This window comes from Sceloporus occidentalis, unplaced genomic scaffold (assembly GCF_023333645.1).
Source record: "Sceloporus occidentalis isolate IW3139 unplaced genomic scaffold, rSceOcc1.0.p SCAF_78, whole genome shotgun sequence".
Classification (NCBI taxonomy): Eukaryota; Metazoa; Chordata; class Lepidosauria; order Squamata; family Phrynosomatidae; genus Sceloporus; species Sceloporus occidentalis.
The window spans coordinates 1,851,319-1,868,517 of NW_028317058.1; the positions used below are offsets into that span (position 1 = coordinate 1,851,319).

At 41.6% G+C, this 17,199-nt stretch overlaps 1 protein-coding gene across 1 annotated transcript; it reads right to left on the minus strand.

The window, feature by feature from the left end:
* Positions 1-1,077: 1,077 nt before the first annotated feature.
* Positions 1,078-10,371, minus strand: LOC149285510 (peptidylprolyl isomerase domain and WD repeat-containing protein 1-like). The gene is made up of 8 exons (XM_089495243.1): positions 10,304-10,371; positions 8,537-8,984; positions 6,430-6,620; positions 5,770-5,959; positions 3,539-3,720; positions 3,071-3,152; positions 2,230-2,412; positions 1,078-1,221 (listed from the first exon to the last, which is right to left on the minus strand). The coding sequence occupies exons 1-8, from the start codon at positions 10,354-10,356 to the stop codon at positions 1,078-1,080; spliced, it is 1,473 nt and encodes a 490-aa protein (XP_089351369.1). The 5' UTR covers positions 10,357-10,371.
* Positions 10,372-17,199: the final 6,828 nt, after the last annotated feature.

Here is a 17,199-nt window from a genome sequence, read left to right on the forward strand (position 1 = left end):
CCTGCAGCCCTCCAGCTGCTGCAGGACTACATCTCCCATAATGCTCTTTCAGCTAAGGGGCTGGCTGAGGAGTATGGGAGATGTAGTCCTGCAGCAGCTGGAGGGCTGCAGGTTTCCCACCCCTGGCCTATAGAGATGGCTGGCTACATGCTTGATTTTATACACCTGTTAGCAATGGGTGTCTACATACTTTTGGTCGTATATAGAGTATGTTCACATTGACCAAGGCAGTATACAATTTGGAGGGCTACAGTTTCAACTTGCTGGCTTTATGCATTAGTAGATAATAAAGCCCAGTGTACCGCAGACAAGAATTTATTCCCCCTTCTCACCATCTCTGTGGTAAATCATAGATATATGGGACCGACCACCTGCAATCATACAACTCCCAAATGCTGTCTCTCACCATAGGCCCAGTTCTTCCATTTTAAACCAACACGATGACTTACTGCCCTGCGCACTTAGTTACCCAAATCTTTCTTGTTATAGAGATAAAGCAGCCAACCCCACCGAGCTTCCTCCAAAGAAGGGCTTGATTATCCCTGTAAAACGGGGAGACCACCTCTCCAGCGGAGCTGTGTGTTATGCAGGAGCAGCTCAGCCCTTCTTGGAGAAGCACAAACTGCACCACGAAACAGAAATTGACGTCAGAAAAGAACCATTCGGCTCATCTGGTCTGCTGGTTCTTCTGATGTAAAGACTTGGTAATCAATCCTTGGTTTGTCAGAGATTCAGAAGCCATATGCCTGTCCAATGCATGTTTAAATCCCATCACTGCATGAGCTCTACCACTTCTTATCTACCAGACTCTCAGTAAACTAAAACTTCCCTGACATCAAAGCTTCTGACCCTCTAGGTTTGGATTATGGCCTCCTGTTTATGTTGATGTACAGACAGATGGTGATGAAAATGTCAACATGAATCAAAAGCTACATAAAAAACAAATCAGTTCCGTAGATTTTAATTATTGAGGAACATTTTCAATTTGCAAAATATTCTCCTCCATCCCAAGCATTTTATAAAAAGAAAAACAAAAAAGACTTATGTACATTCTCATTACGGTTTAAAAACATGAGCTTATTTGACAGTAATGCTGATTATGGTGATGTCTTCATACGGTTTGTCTGTTTTCGGGTTAACCTTGATGTTTGAAATTCTTTGCACAACTTCCATTCCTTTAGTAACTCGCCCAAATACAGTGTGTTTGTTGTCGAGCCAAGGCTGCGAGAGAGAGAGAAAGAAGCAGACAGTTACTTAATCCCAAGAGAGACAGCATACATCACTTCAGCACACCCAGACACTTGGGGAACACGCTTTAGCTTTCAGACGCAACGTTACCTTCTCCACCAAGCCAAGAACCAGAAACACATTTATGTCCTGGAGAGCAGATAACTCTTCGGAGTAAGTCGTCACTGTTTGAACACGGTATGACGGGGTATACACATATGTGAAGGCTGTTTCTGGGAAGGCTGCATTAGTACTAAGAAAGAGGCTGATGCCGAGGTCTTTCAAAGAGGTTAAACTAAACAAGATACATTTTGCAGGTCATGGACTTCATTCAGGTCAAATAAAGATACAGTAGCACTTAGCAACCCCTATTTGTACTTTTATTACTCCGACATTCTGCCTTTGATAGCAACTGGAATGATTTGCCAACATTTAGATCATCTTATTGAACTCGGTGAAGTATTTTATCACAATGGGACTTTTCTACTGCAGATATTGAGATAATGATATCAGTTTACGGTCAGGTGAGGTAACCTTTTTAAAAAGGGACAGTTTAGTCACTGACAGCCCAATGGAGTATCGTTGGCACTGAAATTGAGGATAAGACGCTTGTCCCATCATTGTTCACAAGGTTAACGCTGGGGCTGACCAGTGGTAAACATATCATGAGCAGGGAGAGATGCTCAGCTGAACGGATCTGCATCCACGCATGAGCAAAAGTAACACAACGGAAATGTAAAGGGGGAACTCAGCTCTCATATGCCTTTAAATAAGCAGCCCAAAGCCTTCCTTTTTCCTGAGCCAACCTCTGCCCCACAAATATTAAATTATACACATATGTACCTAAAGACTTTTTCCCACAGAAATCCTAGTGCAAGGGATTCTGGGTAGGTGTATGCAAATCAGTTCAACAACAAACACTAAATTCAGTTTACAATTATATATATATATTATACATAACGATCAGCTGATTTAATAATAATTCAATTACTGTTTCCTTACAGTTGGTACGACGGTAATGAAGAACTGGGATCCATTGGTGTTGGAGCCAGCGTTGGCCATGCTCAAAGTGTAGGGCCGGTCATGCCGCAATGTGGCGTGGAACTCATCCTCAAATTCTCCACCCCATATACTCTCACCTCCCATTCCAGTGCCGGTTGGATCACCAGTTTGAATCATGAATCCCTAAGAGATGAAATGGGGAATTGGCATCAATATAAAGATTATCGCTTCTAACAGGACCGCACCGTGTATGCGTGCGGTAAGCACTCGCACCAATTTCAATTCTACCACCGAGTAGCTGCTTCAAGCCAACCAGTAGTGCTAAACGCCTTATTATGAGTTCACCCGAATTTATACTTAATTTTATTTTAAAAAAGCTATTTATGCTCAAGAATTAATTTCAAGATATCATGGATGAGTGTGACTCTCAAACATGGGTGTGTTATAGATGTATAATACCGATTTATTATTGTTCTGCATGATCTGGACATCTCACCAGCCAGTTCTCTTGCAAATCTACCGACTACAGCATACTTTGATTTACAAATGCTGTTATTTCAGTAGGAAGGTTGAAGCAGCCTCTGTTCTTCCGACATTGGTGATCACAGAATGTAATGACAAATAGTGCAAATAGTGCAAGCCACAGACTAGCGTAGGGGAAAGCTGTAGTAAGATATGTTTTGACCTATGCGAATTACAAGGTGATATATTGCTTTAGTGTCAAGAACACAAACTATTTATGCACATATGGAACTCACTGGGTAAATTAGTGCTAAGGTGCCTGTGATAAAATTGGAAGAAAGAATTGCACCCAGAAATGATCTAAAGCACACGTACCAACCTTAATGATTCTGTGAAAAACATGGCTGTTGTAGTAACCATTTCTGCTATGCACACAAAAGTTTTCCACCGTTTTGGGACACCTGCGTTAAAAAATGCATTAGATTAGATTAGTAAAATGGTTATCCAACGAAGAGAACAATACTTTCTGGAATTATCAGTTAGAGTATTATATTTTCACGGCTTGTGTATTTACGTATGCAATTTTCCTGGCTTGATTTTCATCCAAGCTTTAATGTGTAATATCACTTAAGGTTTGCTCTAGCTCTGCTTTCATTATCTGAAAACAAAACCACTTCACATTAAGGGATTTATCTATGCAAACTCTATTTTACTTTAAAGTTTACAGTTTGCCTCTTTATGCCAATAATTTATTCAAACCAAGAATCATTTTCCCAAAATGCTTTAGTTCCCATAAACATCTACTTTAAAGAAGCAGAATATCAAAGAAAACGGGCTGTTTACTTACTCCACGGGGAACAGCTTGACGTGAAGGTCTCCCATGCTGGTATGGATAATGGCGCTGTCAGAAACACGCTTTGGTCCATCTGCTTGAGTGGCAGCCATTACTTCTTCTTTTGAGGGTTTTTCATTGAATACGTCTCTGTCCGAGTCTGCACTTTTTGTGTCTTCTGGTTCCCTTTTGGTAAACTATAATTTAGAAGTTACAAGTCAAAAAAACAAAACAAAATCAAACAAAAAAAAAAATCACAAAGAAGATGGTAGGATGTTTCTGATAACCAGGAGTGGTCTGGAAATTATGCGTCTAGACGGATCTCATTACCCATTATTCTGAAATGTGTTTTCAGAATACCCCTGAACCAAAAACAGATTCGAAGAAGTTTGAGAGGGGTGCAGGATCAGAACGCCAAAGGCCATGCCATACCACGAGGATATGCAGGGAGAAGAAAAAACTAGAACACCTGTAATATTTCAGATAATCTAAAACAAGGATTCATTCCATTGGCTCTCTACGAAGAAACATAAAACGAAAAAAAAAGATGCTTCCCCACATTATTTACCGCAAGATTCTACACGAGAAAATCTATATTCCTAAGTAGATGTTATTGACTGAAGACAAAAGGATTTAATGGAATCACGCTTATTCAGGGTGGACAACTTAGGGTCCATGTAGAGAAGAAACGTATCGCCTGCATTACTTGCATACAGTAGAGGACACCGGAGGACCCTTATTTAGAACACAAAAAAGTTTTAGCAACTTAGAAGTAAAAGCATTATTCAGTTCATAAAATAGTACGGAAAATACAGCAAATGTACGGCAAATGTACTTCCAATACCAGCATTAAAGCAATAGTTGTAAATAAAAACAACATCACTAAATATTCTAGACAATTACCCAGAAGCTGAACGTTTGCAACACTAATGAATGCGGTACAAGATGCTCTCTCACGTAAGCTATTTTGTATTTGCTTTCAGACATTAGACACAGAACATGTGGACAGATTAGCTGCTGGCGGGCTTTCCGTAACCGTAGTGTTTGTGAATCTGTAGAAGAGTTTCTGACTGTTCCCATCAGCGGCGGATGTGCGATGTTCCACTTAAAATGGCCATTTATCAAAAGTTTCCAAATCCAAATGAAAGGAAAATTGTTACAGGCACACCATGGTACGAGAAAACAAGCGCACAACTGCTGACTTCAATGGTAATTTGCTTTTCTATACATCTGGAAGAGGCCCTTTGTCACAGCTTTCCAGCTGGGAGAACGTAATAAATCCTCTTGGCCACAGCAGAGAACATGGGGTAAAAAAGTCAAAGCAAGTACCAAATCATCCACATTTCAACTCAATTCGAAAAAGGCTCAGGGAATGTGTAAGTTTCTTGGAAAAAATATGGGCACTTGCTCAGGAGGGTGAATCGGCACGCAAAGCAAAAACAATCGTTTTAAAGGGCAACTGTTGCCATCACAGCTTCTAACTAGGACAATTATTCTAATGACACTGCAATTTACAGCATAATAGCTTTGATTAAAAAAATATATACAAAATGATAATGACAGGCAGATCCATTTTAAAGAGCCAGTAGACACTAAATAATTTATGGCTTATTTTGTAGAAGCCAAAATTATACTAAAAGGCGCCGCTGTAATTGTGGAAGGACTCCATGTACTTTTTAAAGGTTCATGACGCTTTTCTTCCTTCTTTTGACAGCCAGATCAGTTGGAACAAGCAAGGTGTTAACAGCGGTCTTTGGCTGCCTCCGAGGTGCCGCTCCATTTTTACACCGGTAAACTGACGTTAAACAGACTTAAGATCTCCACTGATCTGAAGTGAAAACATCTGAGGTGCGAGAGTCACCAGATACCCCGGCTTTCATTCAGAACGTGGCTATAGGGGATTGGAAGAACGAGGGGGGGGGGGGGGGGGGGACCAAAAAACATAATATATATAAGTTTCTGAAAATTCAAGCATATGTATATGGTTCCTACAAGATCAAGAAGCATTTACTACCAAACTCTGGATTCCTTATGAACTGGAAAGTTGCTTCACCTCTTATTACCAAGATCACCCTGGCAATGATTCATTCCATCAGTACTCTTATGCTTTGGTGGCGATCCAGCATTAATTCTTTAGTAGTGAACTTCCTATTGCACGAGATAAGCACCTTAGGTGTAAACCCGACACACTGTATTTTGGGCTATTAATTGTAAGAAATAAGATTTGTTGCGTAGGCTGGACTAACCACGTAAAAGCGATTCTTTTTGAAGGCTGTGCATACAATGGTGGGGTCAGCCTGGGCGCTCATGAGGACAGGATTATCCGAGGCTTTCATCTCTACCGTGGTAGCAGCGCGATGCTTCCTAGCCACTCCTTGGAACAGAGCGAGCTGCATCGCCCTGATGTTCTCCTGCTTACCCAGAATACGCACACATCTGCAAGAAAAAAAACAGCGTCCACAAAAAAGGGTTTTCCATATCGAATAATTCTGTATAACTACAGTAGCACCACGACAAGTCGAACTCATAATCTCCAACTAACTCTTTCGATAATCCTAATATCTGACCTCTGGCAATCGTTTGTGTTTGTCCTTGTAAAGAACACATGGATCTTTAGCTAATGTTAACATTTTTCTTTTGTTCCAAAGGGTTTTGACTGCCGCCAGGAGAAATACGTTTTAACATGATTGTTGCCATAAACCAAAAACAGATCCTCCCTTCTGCTTTGAAGCTGGCACAGAAAGGCTGCATGATAAAAGGTGCATTGCTCATACAACCCAATGTGTAATGTTTTTGGTTTCCTGGAAATCAACAGCGCACAACCTGTACAGTCAATGCAGAGTTAAGCGCTGTGTAAATTGTGGGCACTATTAACAAAACATAATAATAATAATAATGACACTCACCTGTTGGTTTCAACATTGATAACCTTGATTCCGAGCATTGTCCCATACAATACGAAGTGTCCAGTCTCATCAAAAATGATATTCATAAGTTTTATTGCATCTACTTTCTCCAGCTCCCGTTCCCCTGCCATGCGTCGTCCAAACTCCATGTCCGGAAGCTGTTGCCTCATCTGCTGGAGTTCTGTGAACATCTGGCCGTGCAATTAAGATCGTGAATTACTTGTCTATAACATTACATTTTGGCAGCATCAAATATGTAAACATAATACATGCAACTACAATAACTTAACAGGAATTTGGTTACTTGTTTATGGTAGAATAGGTATACACACACACACACACACATCTCATCACAGTGGGCATTGCACCATGATGGGACCTTCGCTGTATGCCAGGTGTGAGTGAGAATTTACACCATGGCTCTGCAGGAGATGTGAGATGTAACAGTGTTGCTGGTAGGGAGGAGAGGGTCTACTGGACGGTGTTGTGTGCGCGTGTGTGTAGGGTTAAATAAAAACAAAGAAAAGAAAGAACATGTGACACTACTAAAAGAAAAAAAAAAGTAATTTAACGACAGATACATATGCCTGTGTATATTTAAAGGGGAAGTACTGTGGAAAAATATCATGAGCATAAAATACAGTTCTGTATAATGTAGGTTAGCATTGACGAACAACGATTTAATCTCATTTTGCTCCAATAAACTTGTGAAGACCTCGAGGCTGCCATTGTTGTTAGTCATGTGATAATTTGGTTAATTCTGAGGCAATTCTCTATGGGAACGGTAATGAAGTCTATTCCTCTATAGAATGTTATAAGAACGTCACGCTTAGCCATGTTATTGTTTACTACAAGGCAGCATGATAAGGAGTCGCGGTGTTTGTCGCAGATTGGGCTAAGCTAACAGAGCGAGAACGCATACAAATTTCCAATATGTAACTGCCTGGTAACATTACGCCAAAACTAAAAGAAAATCGCACTTTTAAAAGAAATTACCCTTCAGTAAATACACAAACACGTGTACAGACATAGGGGTCTAGTCACTAAAAGGAGAGTTTGTTTCAGCTCCTTCTCCTCGCTATGCATTACGAGGACCCCGGAGAGCTTCTGCTGGGGGAAGAGCATGGTTGGGCCTGAATAATGTATTGTTAAACATTCAAGATTTATTCACCCTTTGACTTATGCATCATGCAGGGCCAGCTCAGCCTTTTGCAGGAGAAATTTGCCAACGTTGACCCTTTTTAATGAATAGTAAACGAGAGTTGAAACCAACTGAAGTTGACAACTCTCCGTTTAGTGAATATAGTCTGATGAATAAGCTAGAGCGTGGGCATTACTGCTTCAATTCACTAACAAGCTGCATTAAAGCAGAAACACTGCTCCTACAATGAATGCGGAAAGGAACAGCGTGTGGGATTACTTAACAGTAAGCAAGATTATAAAAACATTCCAAGAAGGGGATTCCATCTGCTTGGAATCAGAGGGCAAATTGGCTCAGTCTATACTTTCAGAGAGACCGCAAAGTCTCAACGTAACATCTTTCAAAAGGCCTTCAACACCTAAAACATGAAAAGGCAGCTGCTCGCTGCTGACCTTCCGTGCCAATGATAATGTTCAGGACGAAAACCTATTGGCAGCCTCTTGTTCAAAAGGTTAAGATCAGACACTGGAGACAATTCCTGCGCGTGATTTAAAATCTTACAAAATCATTTCAAACTCTTTCCAATTTACAGAAAGACACATTGACACAATATGTTGTTCAGAAGGTCAAACCGCAAGCAAACTGCACTGCAAAACGTTCTGCTCCCGCGACGGGGAGATAAATTGCTCAGTAAACGCAGGGTCAGCTGCACAGCGTCAGAGGTTATCAAAGAGCTTCTGGACATGCTACAAATTAATTTAAAACGAACGGAATGGTCTATGAAAATGAATATGAAAAGGATGGTACGTCCACACATCTGTCAGAAGAGTAGAGAGCTTCAAACAAAGTTCTAGAGAATATAAGCGTGTAAAATAACATACAATCCTTACTCCATCATTAACTAAATACAAATAATCTCTAATAAATGAAAAGGGATAGCAATAAAAGGGTCCGGCTGTTACTTACGCTCAAAGACTCATCGAATACCCGCATGAGTTTTCCAGTCAAAAAACGGAATATTCGAACTTTCCGGTCAGATCCGACGGTGGCCATTTTTTGGCCATCTGGGGAAAAACTTATACTGGTAGAATACGCCTTACATTTGGCAAACTCATACAAATCCGTGTCGGTCTTGTACTCCCAATTGACGTTGTTGGGAAATTTGTATCCCTTCGGAGGGCCAGTCCAGTATTCTATCATCCCGCTTTTATCAGACGACACGACGACTTTATACACGGGATTGAGTCGGACCGCGGTTAGCGGAGAGGAGTGCAGCTTGGAGAATACATGCATCGGCTTGTTGTCCCCACGGCCGTCGTATACAAAGATCTTTCCGGTACTCTTTTCTGAGCAAGCCACCGCTGAGATCGCATCTCCAGGGCAATAAATCCACTCAGACTGCCCAGGGTGAAAGCTTCAAAAAGGAAGAAAAAAAAAAAAAAACGATCACAGAGGGGAAAGAAAAAAAAAAACATTAGCATTTGTTATGTAATAAGAAAGTAATTTCATATATTTCCTTCGCATAAAAAAAGTTTAGTGATTCCTTAACTTAATTTAACAAACACAGGCCTGGTTGATCCTCAACTAAGGAGGTGTTGAGAAACTGCACTTCTGATCGTAACGCTACTTAGAAACTTTACTTGTAGATCAATCCAGCTGGGCTCTCCAAGCCCTAAACCCCAGCGCGTCTAAAGGTACTTGTGTCTTATTTCTTGTGCTGTACTGCGGTTTATGTTGGCGCGTTAGAGGAGTCATCCGGAGGGGAGTGGTGTTAAGAAGGTACATAGCTGGAGGAAAGGGTTAAAACCTGGCTGCTGTTCGGTTTTCACATTGGTGCTCCATAAATTAGGTTAGAAACATTCTACAAAAGGTTTAAATTCCAGCGTTTCTATAATGTTAGGAAAAGAGTTATTGTACTTTGTCTTCTATATCTTTTGTAAAATAACATGTCTGTGCCTTAAATAACCAATATGATACACATCTGCTCCCAATTAGAAAATAAAATGATTTATTCATGAGATATTTAAAAAAAAAAATCTGGTAGCAAGTTGGAAAAGTGGTCTCGTCACCACAGCAACCAGCAGAATATTCCTGACTCACTTTTCACATAACTATTATTGAGTTTTAGGTGAGTTATGTAGGATGACGTGTTATACAAGGCCAGCTTGGCCATTCATGTGACAGAAGGGGGCTTTTGTTGGCCCCCACAGTTAATGCAAGAATATATTTTTTATCTCACTATAAAAAGTTACCTACAACCCAATTAGTGAATAAATCCTATGTATTACAGAGCAAACCATGTGGTACACATTACTTTTTTGCGATGACAAGGTACCCACAAGAATATGGTTTTTAGACACCTGATGTTAACCCAAGTAGATAACATGCACACACAGCTGAACAGAGACTGCTAAATGTTGACCTGAGAGGGTATGCTTATCCGGCACAAACACTGTATGTCCAAATTCATTAAAAGGATGCCTGAAGTGGACAGTATAATGTCCCATACAGCTTCACCAAATAAGAATGCAGATTACCTTTGGAAGAAGCAGCAGCTCCAGAGATGCAGCCCCCCTCACCTTCCAGAGTCAGACAGATCCTGCCACTAATTGGCAGAGACAGAAATACAGTCCCACTGAAATACATGGAAGCGCTTTCCACGCATGCAGACAGTGGGTCTTGTTAGACCGGCAGCCAAACGCATTTCCCGCACACCAAACATCTGGTACCTACCCAAGTTTCAACATATTGATCATGTCGAAGTTCACCACATCAAATACTTTCATTGCTTGGTCTTCTCCAACAGAACAGAGAAGAGCTCCTTCAACACTGGCTGCGATACTCTCAATCACTCCTGCAACAATAGACAGGTAACAAGTTTCATAAATCAAAACATTTTACGATGAAAGAGAAATAGAGGTCAAATAAATAAATATATATATATGGACAGGTATTTTTTGAAGCTAATAAAATATTAAAACCCCTATGCTTTCTTGTAGTCAGAATGTTTCTATAAGTGTTAGTGTTCCACTGCTGCACTGCTGAAAGACGTGGATCAGGAGGAAGTCTCCAAGTAACTGAAATTTTCCCATCAACTAATTCTGTGAATACCCTTTGGTTCATTCAGGTTGGATAAAGTGCTTTCGAATACCAGACTAAACCCAGGCACAGATTTATTTGGCATGTGAACTGCTTCATTTACAGCGTCTTCACTAAAATCCTCTAGATTGTAAGCTCCTTTGAGCAGGGCCCTCCTCACCTGTTTCTGTACGTCATGTTGTTATGTTACATTCTACTTGTTATGTCCCGTCTACCCATTGTACAGCGCTACAGATATATAAACAATAAATCAAAAAATAAACTTCTGTAAAGACTACACTGCAACTCCTGATTCAGATGCTAGTATATAATTCAGACACATTGCTCTTTAGATCTTACTATTTATGGCTCATTTTGAATACTGTGGTAAGGGTTGGTATTTTTTATAGGGTCACTTAAAAAGGTAAAAAATAAAATCACAGGTACCTAAATGGCTCCGAAAATGCTTTACAAATTCAATCCCTTCTTCTACTTTCTTCCAGAACTTCACATGCCCATCGTGGCTGGCAGTTATAATAAAGTCTGTCCTGAAAGCATAAAAAAAAACAACTTATCAATACACAAAAAGAAAGAAAAATCATAGATAAAGAGTCTGACCTAGTCAGGTGTTCTCAATAACATAATAAACAGAAAAATAAGAACAAACAAGAATATGTTACATATGATACAGAACAGCCTGTGAATTATTATTACTACATTAATGCAATATGCAACATTACATATACAAACATTTCATAACTGTGTACACGGCACTTTATACACTACCACACATTAAGATAAATGTACCACTTTAAAAAGACACAACATGTATATACAAAGCGAACCTTTGTTGTGATGTCAACAGAGGAATAACTAGTAATTTTGTGTTCAGGTATATTTTACCCAGTAGATTTATTTGTGTTGCTGGTCAGAATAAATTGCTTAAAATAACAATTTAAGGTCCCTGACAACCTCACCAAATAATGTATATTAAAATTACTTAATTAAGAAGGGTAAAATAAAGGCACTATAGGAAAAACTGCAGCTCCCCACCACCATTTCCTCGTGCATATGGTGGTTGGAGTGTTCCTTTAAAAATAGTATAAAATAATTTAAAAAAAAGAAGATAAAAGAGAATTAAGTTCCTTCTTCCCATGTTTTCAGTCCTGCATGTATATTCTTTTAACAAATGATAAGTGAATTGATCTATGACAAAAATAACGGGTTTATTATAAACGGTACTAATCATGATTTGTTATCTTTAAAATACAATCAACCAAATGCACAGTTCTATGTGGTCTTTAACTCAAAAAGCAGGAGTTAAAAAATGACATAACGATGCAGGATCAACTGGCAGCGGGGGTTATCCATCAAGACAACGGAGAAAGGCAAACCGGAGAGGAAACTTTTACTTACTTGGTGCATACAATGTGTGTGATCACATCTCTGTGCATGTAACTGCGCTCGTACATCGAGGCACTTGGAAGGTTGTCCAAGTAGACTTTTTCAAACTCAAGAACTTGGGTGGAAGAGAGAAAATTAATCAGTTCCTAAGTGTTATTTAGGACAACAATATCAGAGCAGCTCATTTTACAAAGTAAAAGCCTACCTTGGCTGCTAACCAAGTGTAAAAGCTACATAATAAACGGATCATCATTATACGGTGTTGTAGACCGGTAGTCAGTCTACAACACCCTGTGTCTAATAATTTCCTTATTATGACAGCACTAATAATGAATAAAATGTTAAGTCTTGTGCTAGAACTACAGCTATATTCCCGCAGTTACCGAGGCTGTGCATCACATGGCACCAATATCATTATATAACCTTTCACAGATGATCGGTTTCGTCATGGAATTTGCCTGACAGAAAGACGATCTAAACAGAAGAACAACTAACTACACAGTAAAAAGATAACAAAGTGACAACAAAGCCGGGCGGCGGATCCGATAATAACCTTTCCTCTTCTTGTTCTGGGAAGCCTCGGTGGGCATCGGTCCCACCCAGCGTTCTTCCGTCTCTTCCTCCTCATGATGCTGCTGCTGCTGCTGCTGCTGCTCATCTCGCCTCGGTATCCTTTCCTCCTCGTTACTGGAACTACTAGAACTGCTGCTACTGCTGTTGCTCCGGTGTCTAGACTTTCTCTTCCTCTCCGCCATGCTTGCCCGCGTCACTAGTATGCGACGCGCTTCCCAGCGCAGTGTAGTGATGTCACCAGTCTCGCCAGCCAATGAGTGGCCGGCGCGCCCGTTTTGGCTCTGTGTGACCTACGTGGTTAGTTATGACAGGCGAAGTATGATATCCCTGGAGCGATAGCGGACGGCTCTCGTAGTGCCAGACCCCGGGGATCCCCGTCGCCATGGTAACGTCTCTTCATTTAGCCGTAAATGCGGGAAACGGACGACTATTAACGGAATGTGCCGCGTATTCATTGTATTGTTTACCTGTGTAAACAAACAGTGCGTTTGCTCGGTTTTGGTTCAGTGGAGGTTTTTTGTTGTTGTTTATGATGCTCTTTAATGGGCCGGCATGGAACAGGTTACAACTTCGACAAATGTCGCCGATACCTCAGAGGTCTCTCTTTCGCTTGTAGTATTGCACAGGTGACCTAGAAGCCTCTGCAGTTCGCTACATGCGTGCAATGACTGGAAAGCATCGCGCACTTTTAACTTAAGTGTTATGTGGGACCGATACAGGCCTGTGCGTTGTATGTATAGTATAGTCTCCCGTGTACAGAACCATAGAATAAGAACCATTCGCCCCGTCTAGTCGGCCCTTTATTCCTGATGTGGACACTCAGACCTGAATCAGTACTTCGCCTCGTTTTAGATTCGGGCTAGCTATATGCCTATCCCATGTATGTTTAAATTCCCTCACTGTCTTAGCCTCTACCACTTCAGCTGGGAGGCTATTCCACTCATCTACCACCTTCTCAGAAAGTAAAACTGTCTTACCTTACACCTAATGTAATAGGCACAGCTGTTGTTTTAGGGTAGTATATACCTCCAGCGTGTCCTCTTTTGGAAGTTGATGTGGTGTCTGGTCATATCCTATGCTGTCTGTGTATCCCTGTTTGGAAGGTTCAGGCCTTCCTTGGAAAGCAAAGCCCTTTCCTGTCCCTCCTATAGAATCTTGGATTGTTTAGTGAATGTATCGCGGTGTTCTAAGCTAATTCAACTAGGGACGAGTGTTTATAAACAAAATACACTAATATTGTTTCTTTGTGATGTCCGGCTGCTGGTTGTGCCCCTGATGACACCTCCTAAAACCAGCGACCATTTTCAACTATGTGCCCCACCCCTATAACTCACATATGCATTGGCAAATATATATATATATTACACACACACACACACACACACACACCCCGCTCTTACACATACACCTTTACACACACTGGTGCTAACACACATACACATTTACACACCGGTGCTAGCACACAGCACCAGTGTGTAAATGTGTAAGTGTCTGTGTGCTAGCACCGGTGTGTAAATGTGTATGTGTGTTAGCACCAGTGTGTAAATGTGTAAGTGTCTAACACACACTCCCTCGCACTTTTACACATACCGATTTATGCTAACATACAAACACACACATACATTTATGCTAACACACAACATAAACCCTCCGTCACTTCCTTGCCTCACATGCAGCCTCACCGTTTCTTTCTGGCTCTTCAGTGCTTTTACCCCATCGGCTCCTTGTGACCTCCCCTTATTACTCACATACACACTCCCTCACACATACTCTTACACATACACATTTATGCCAACACACCCACACTTACACATTAACACACATTGCGTGCATACATACATACACCCTCCCTCATTCCCTTACCTCATTCCCTTACCTCATTCCCTTACCTCATTCCCTTACCTCATTCCCTTACCTCATGCGCAGCCACAGCTTGTTATCTGGCAGCTCGGGCGGTATTCCAGCAGCCCCGCTTTCACCCCAGGATCACATCACATCGCTGTGTTCCCGCCACTCCAGGCGGGTGAAACATTCTTCACGAAGGGCTGGTTCAGGACAAAGCAATCTAAGATGGAGATGCATTCGTTAGGTCCATGTGAGATGAATGTGTTGGAAGGCAGGGTGAGGGTGCCAAATATATGTATTTAATCAAGAGAATTAGAATCCCGCACAAGCATTCAAAAACAAATAAATGTCATGCTCGAGGCCGGATCAGAAGAAAATGTCCCCAGTTATGACAGTCAGCTATTAATAAATGTAGGAAACTTTACGTAGGTGTGACAAGATTCTGAAATGCATATCTCATCTAGTTTCTGTCCTAAAATGGCAATGAAATACCATGACTAAATAATACAAAATAAACACTATACATATGCCCATGCAATACTACCAACGGCCAAGGCCATGCAAGTGACTTACCAAAAATGTATTTAAAAAATCAACACTTTGTTACTCAGGATAAGATAGATGTATACATTTCATATGTACATACAATGGCCATCTGGCACTCGATCTGGTATGCACCAACCTCCATATTTCCTTTCACCGTCACATACTCCAACTTCCATATCATGTCCCCTTCTACCATATAACCATCACCAACCTCCATCTTTTCCTTGCAACACTTAGTGGCACCAGGAGAGATGGCTCCACCTATCAGGCAGGGCAGAAACTAGATAAAAAGATGAACCTCCCCAGTGTTCTTCCTGCCCTGCTCAGGCAGGGTAATCCCCTTTTCTCCCTTTTTACTTTTCCACAACCCTTAGGGGGGTCCTGGTTCCCTTTCTACTTTCTATGTTGTCCCAGCTTAACTTTTTCCCCATGTAGCCCTTGAGGAGGTTTGTGAGACAGTCTGGCATTTCCACTGGAGCTCTGAAAATCTCACTTCTGGGAGCCATCTTGCCAGGGCCAACGCCGCTGGGAAGGCGCGCGTCAATTCCCATGGCCGGCTTGCCCACTCTAGATCTTTTGGATTGCTAGTTTCACTGCCAGCTGCCATATTGCCCTGAGCTTAACCTTTCGGCATGCAGAGCACCTCTTCCGGTGCCACCTAACACTCGTTGAAAGGCTGTTTCTCAAAGCTGATCCCAAGTACTCGGATTTGTGGGAAGCTCCTAAATAAAATGCATTAGTTGCCAAGGCTACATCGAAGACAACTATACCATTGGAAGACACCTCTCACTTCAAGGATTCGGTGGATAAGAAGGCTGAGGGTAAGGTTCAAGATCCTTTGAAGCAGCAGTGACTAATTTTCACCATTTACTTTCCATTGCCTTGGTCTCCAGTGCTGTGAGGGCTTCAACAGGCCCTTGAAGATGTAGCATCTATCCAGAAGCAGGATTGGTGGCTAGAATTATTTCTGACACCTGCTTGACGGTTAATTTAATCTCCGAGGCAGCTATTGAACCAATCTGTAACACAGCCCAGGTGACAGCGCTTTCAGAAGGGCACGGAAGTCCAGGTCTGTAGACAACACCTCTAAGACTTCTCTATGGAATTCCCTTCCAAGGGAGAGAGCTTTTTGGCAGTGAACTCAGATCTATTCGGGTGATAAGAACTGGCTTCCTCAGAGAAGGGCTCCTCTTTGCTTCATGACCAACTCCTTTTGTTCATCAAGGGATAAAGAGGGGTATGTGTTATACCAATCCTTTCGAGACAAGCCGTACAATTCCAGAGGCTGCTCTGAAAATGGAAGAGGCCCGGGTAAGGACTGCCAGATCACCACCAGTGGGAGACAGACTGTGTTTTTTTTCTGCACAAGTGGAAGGAGATCACATGAGATGCATTGGAATTAATTTAACACCCCCCCTCCCCCAACTATTCTGTATCTCTCCTCCTCTGATGATCATTACCTACAACACCTGATAGTCTGGTCTCTGAGATGAAGTTGCTAATTAGAGATCCATCCCCTGCTGGCATGGCTATGCATTTTTTCAGTAGAAAGACCAGTAGGAAAACCGTCACTTCAGCTATATACAGCAAGATCTAGAAATCCTTCTCCAGCTGGAGTATACAGTGTTTCTCATCCACCTGTCCCTCATCTTTCTACAGAAGGGATTTGATGCTGGCCTACAACTTGCTATGCTCAAAGTACAGATGGGGGCAAAGAGCACCTGCATGGTGAACATTGGTGGGTCCAGACTTTGTCCCCGTTGTGTCCCATCGGTGTCACCCTGGAATCTCTATCTAGTTTTTCAGTTATTGTCCTCTGCACATTTTTTTTTTTTGAACCTCTGGAAATTCTGCCGGAAGACTTTGTAAGCTTCATGCAGTCTCCATTTAGAAACCCTTTTTCAGAGTCCTTGATGACAGGGTTGTTACACTGCTACCTCTAGAGTTCCTGCCGAAGGTATTTTTTTTATTTCTGTCTTGTTCGGAATCTTGGAGCAAGTGGAACTCTCTCCATTTCTTTTGCAGGAGTCGGGAAAGGACTGAAGGTTTCCAAAGCTTCCATAGGCCAATGGATCCAAAGGCTTCCATCTCAGAATGTTACCTATCGTCAGGAAAAGAGCCCCCCTCTGGTCTCAAGGCACTCTTGGAAATCTGACCCTCATCTGTAAAGTGGCTTCCGTAAA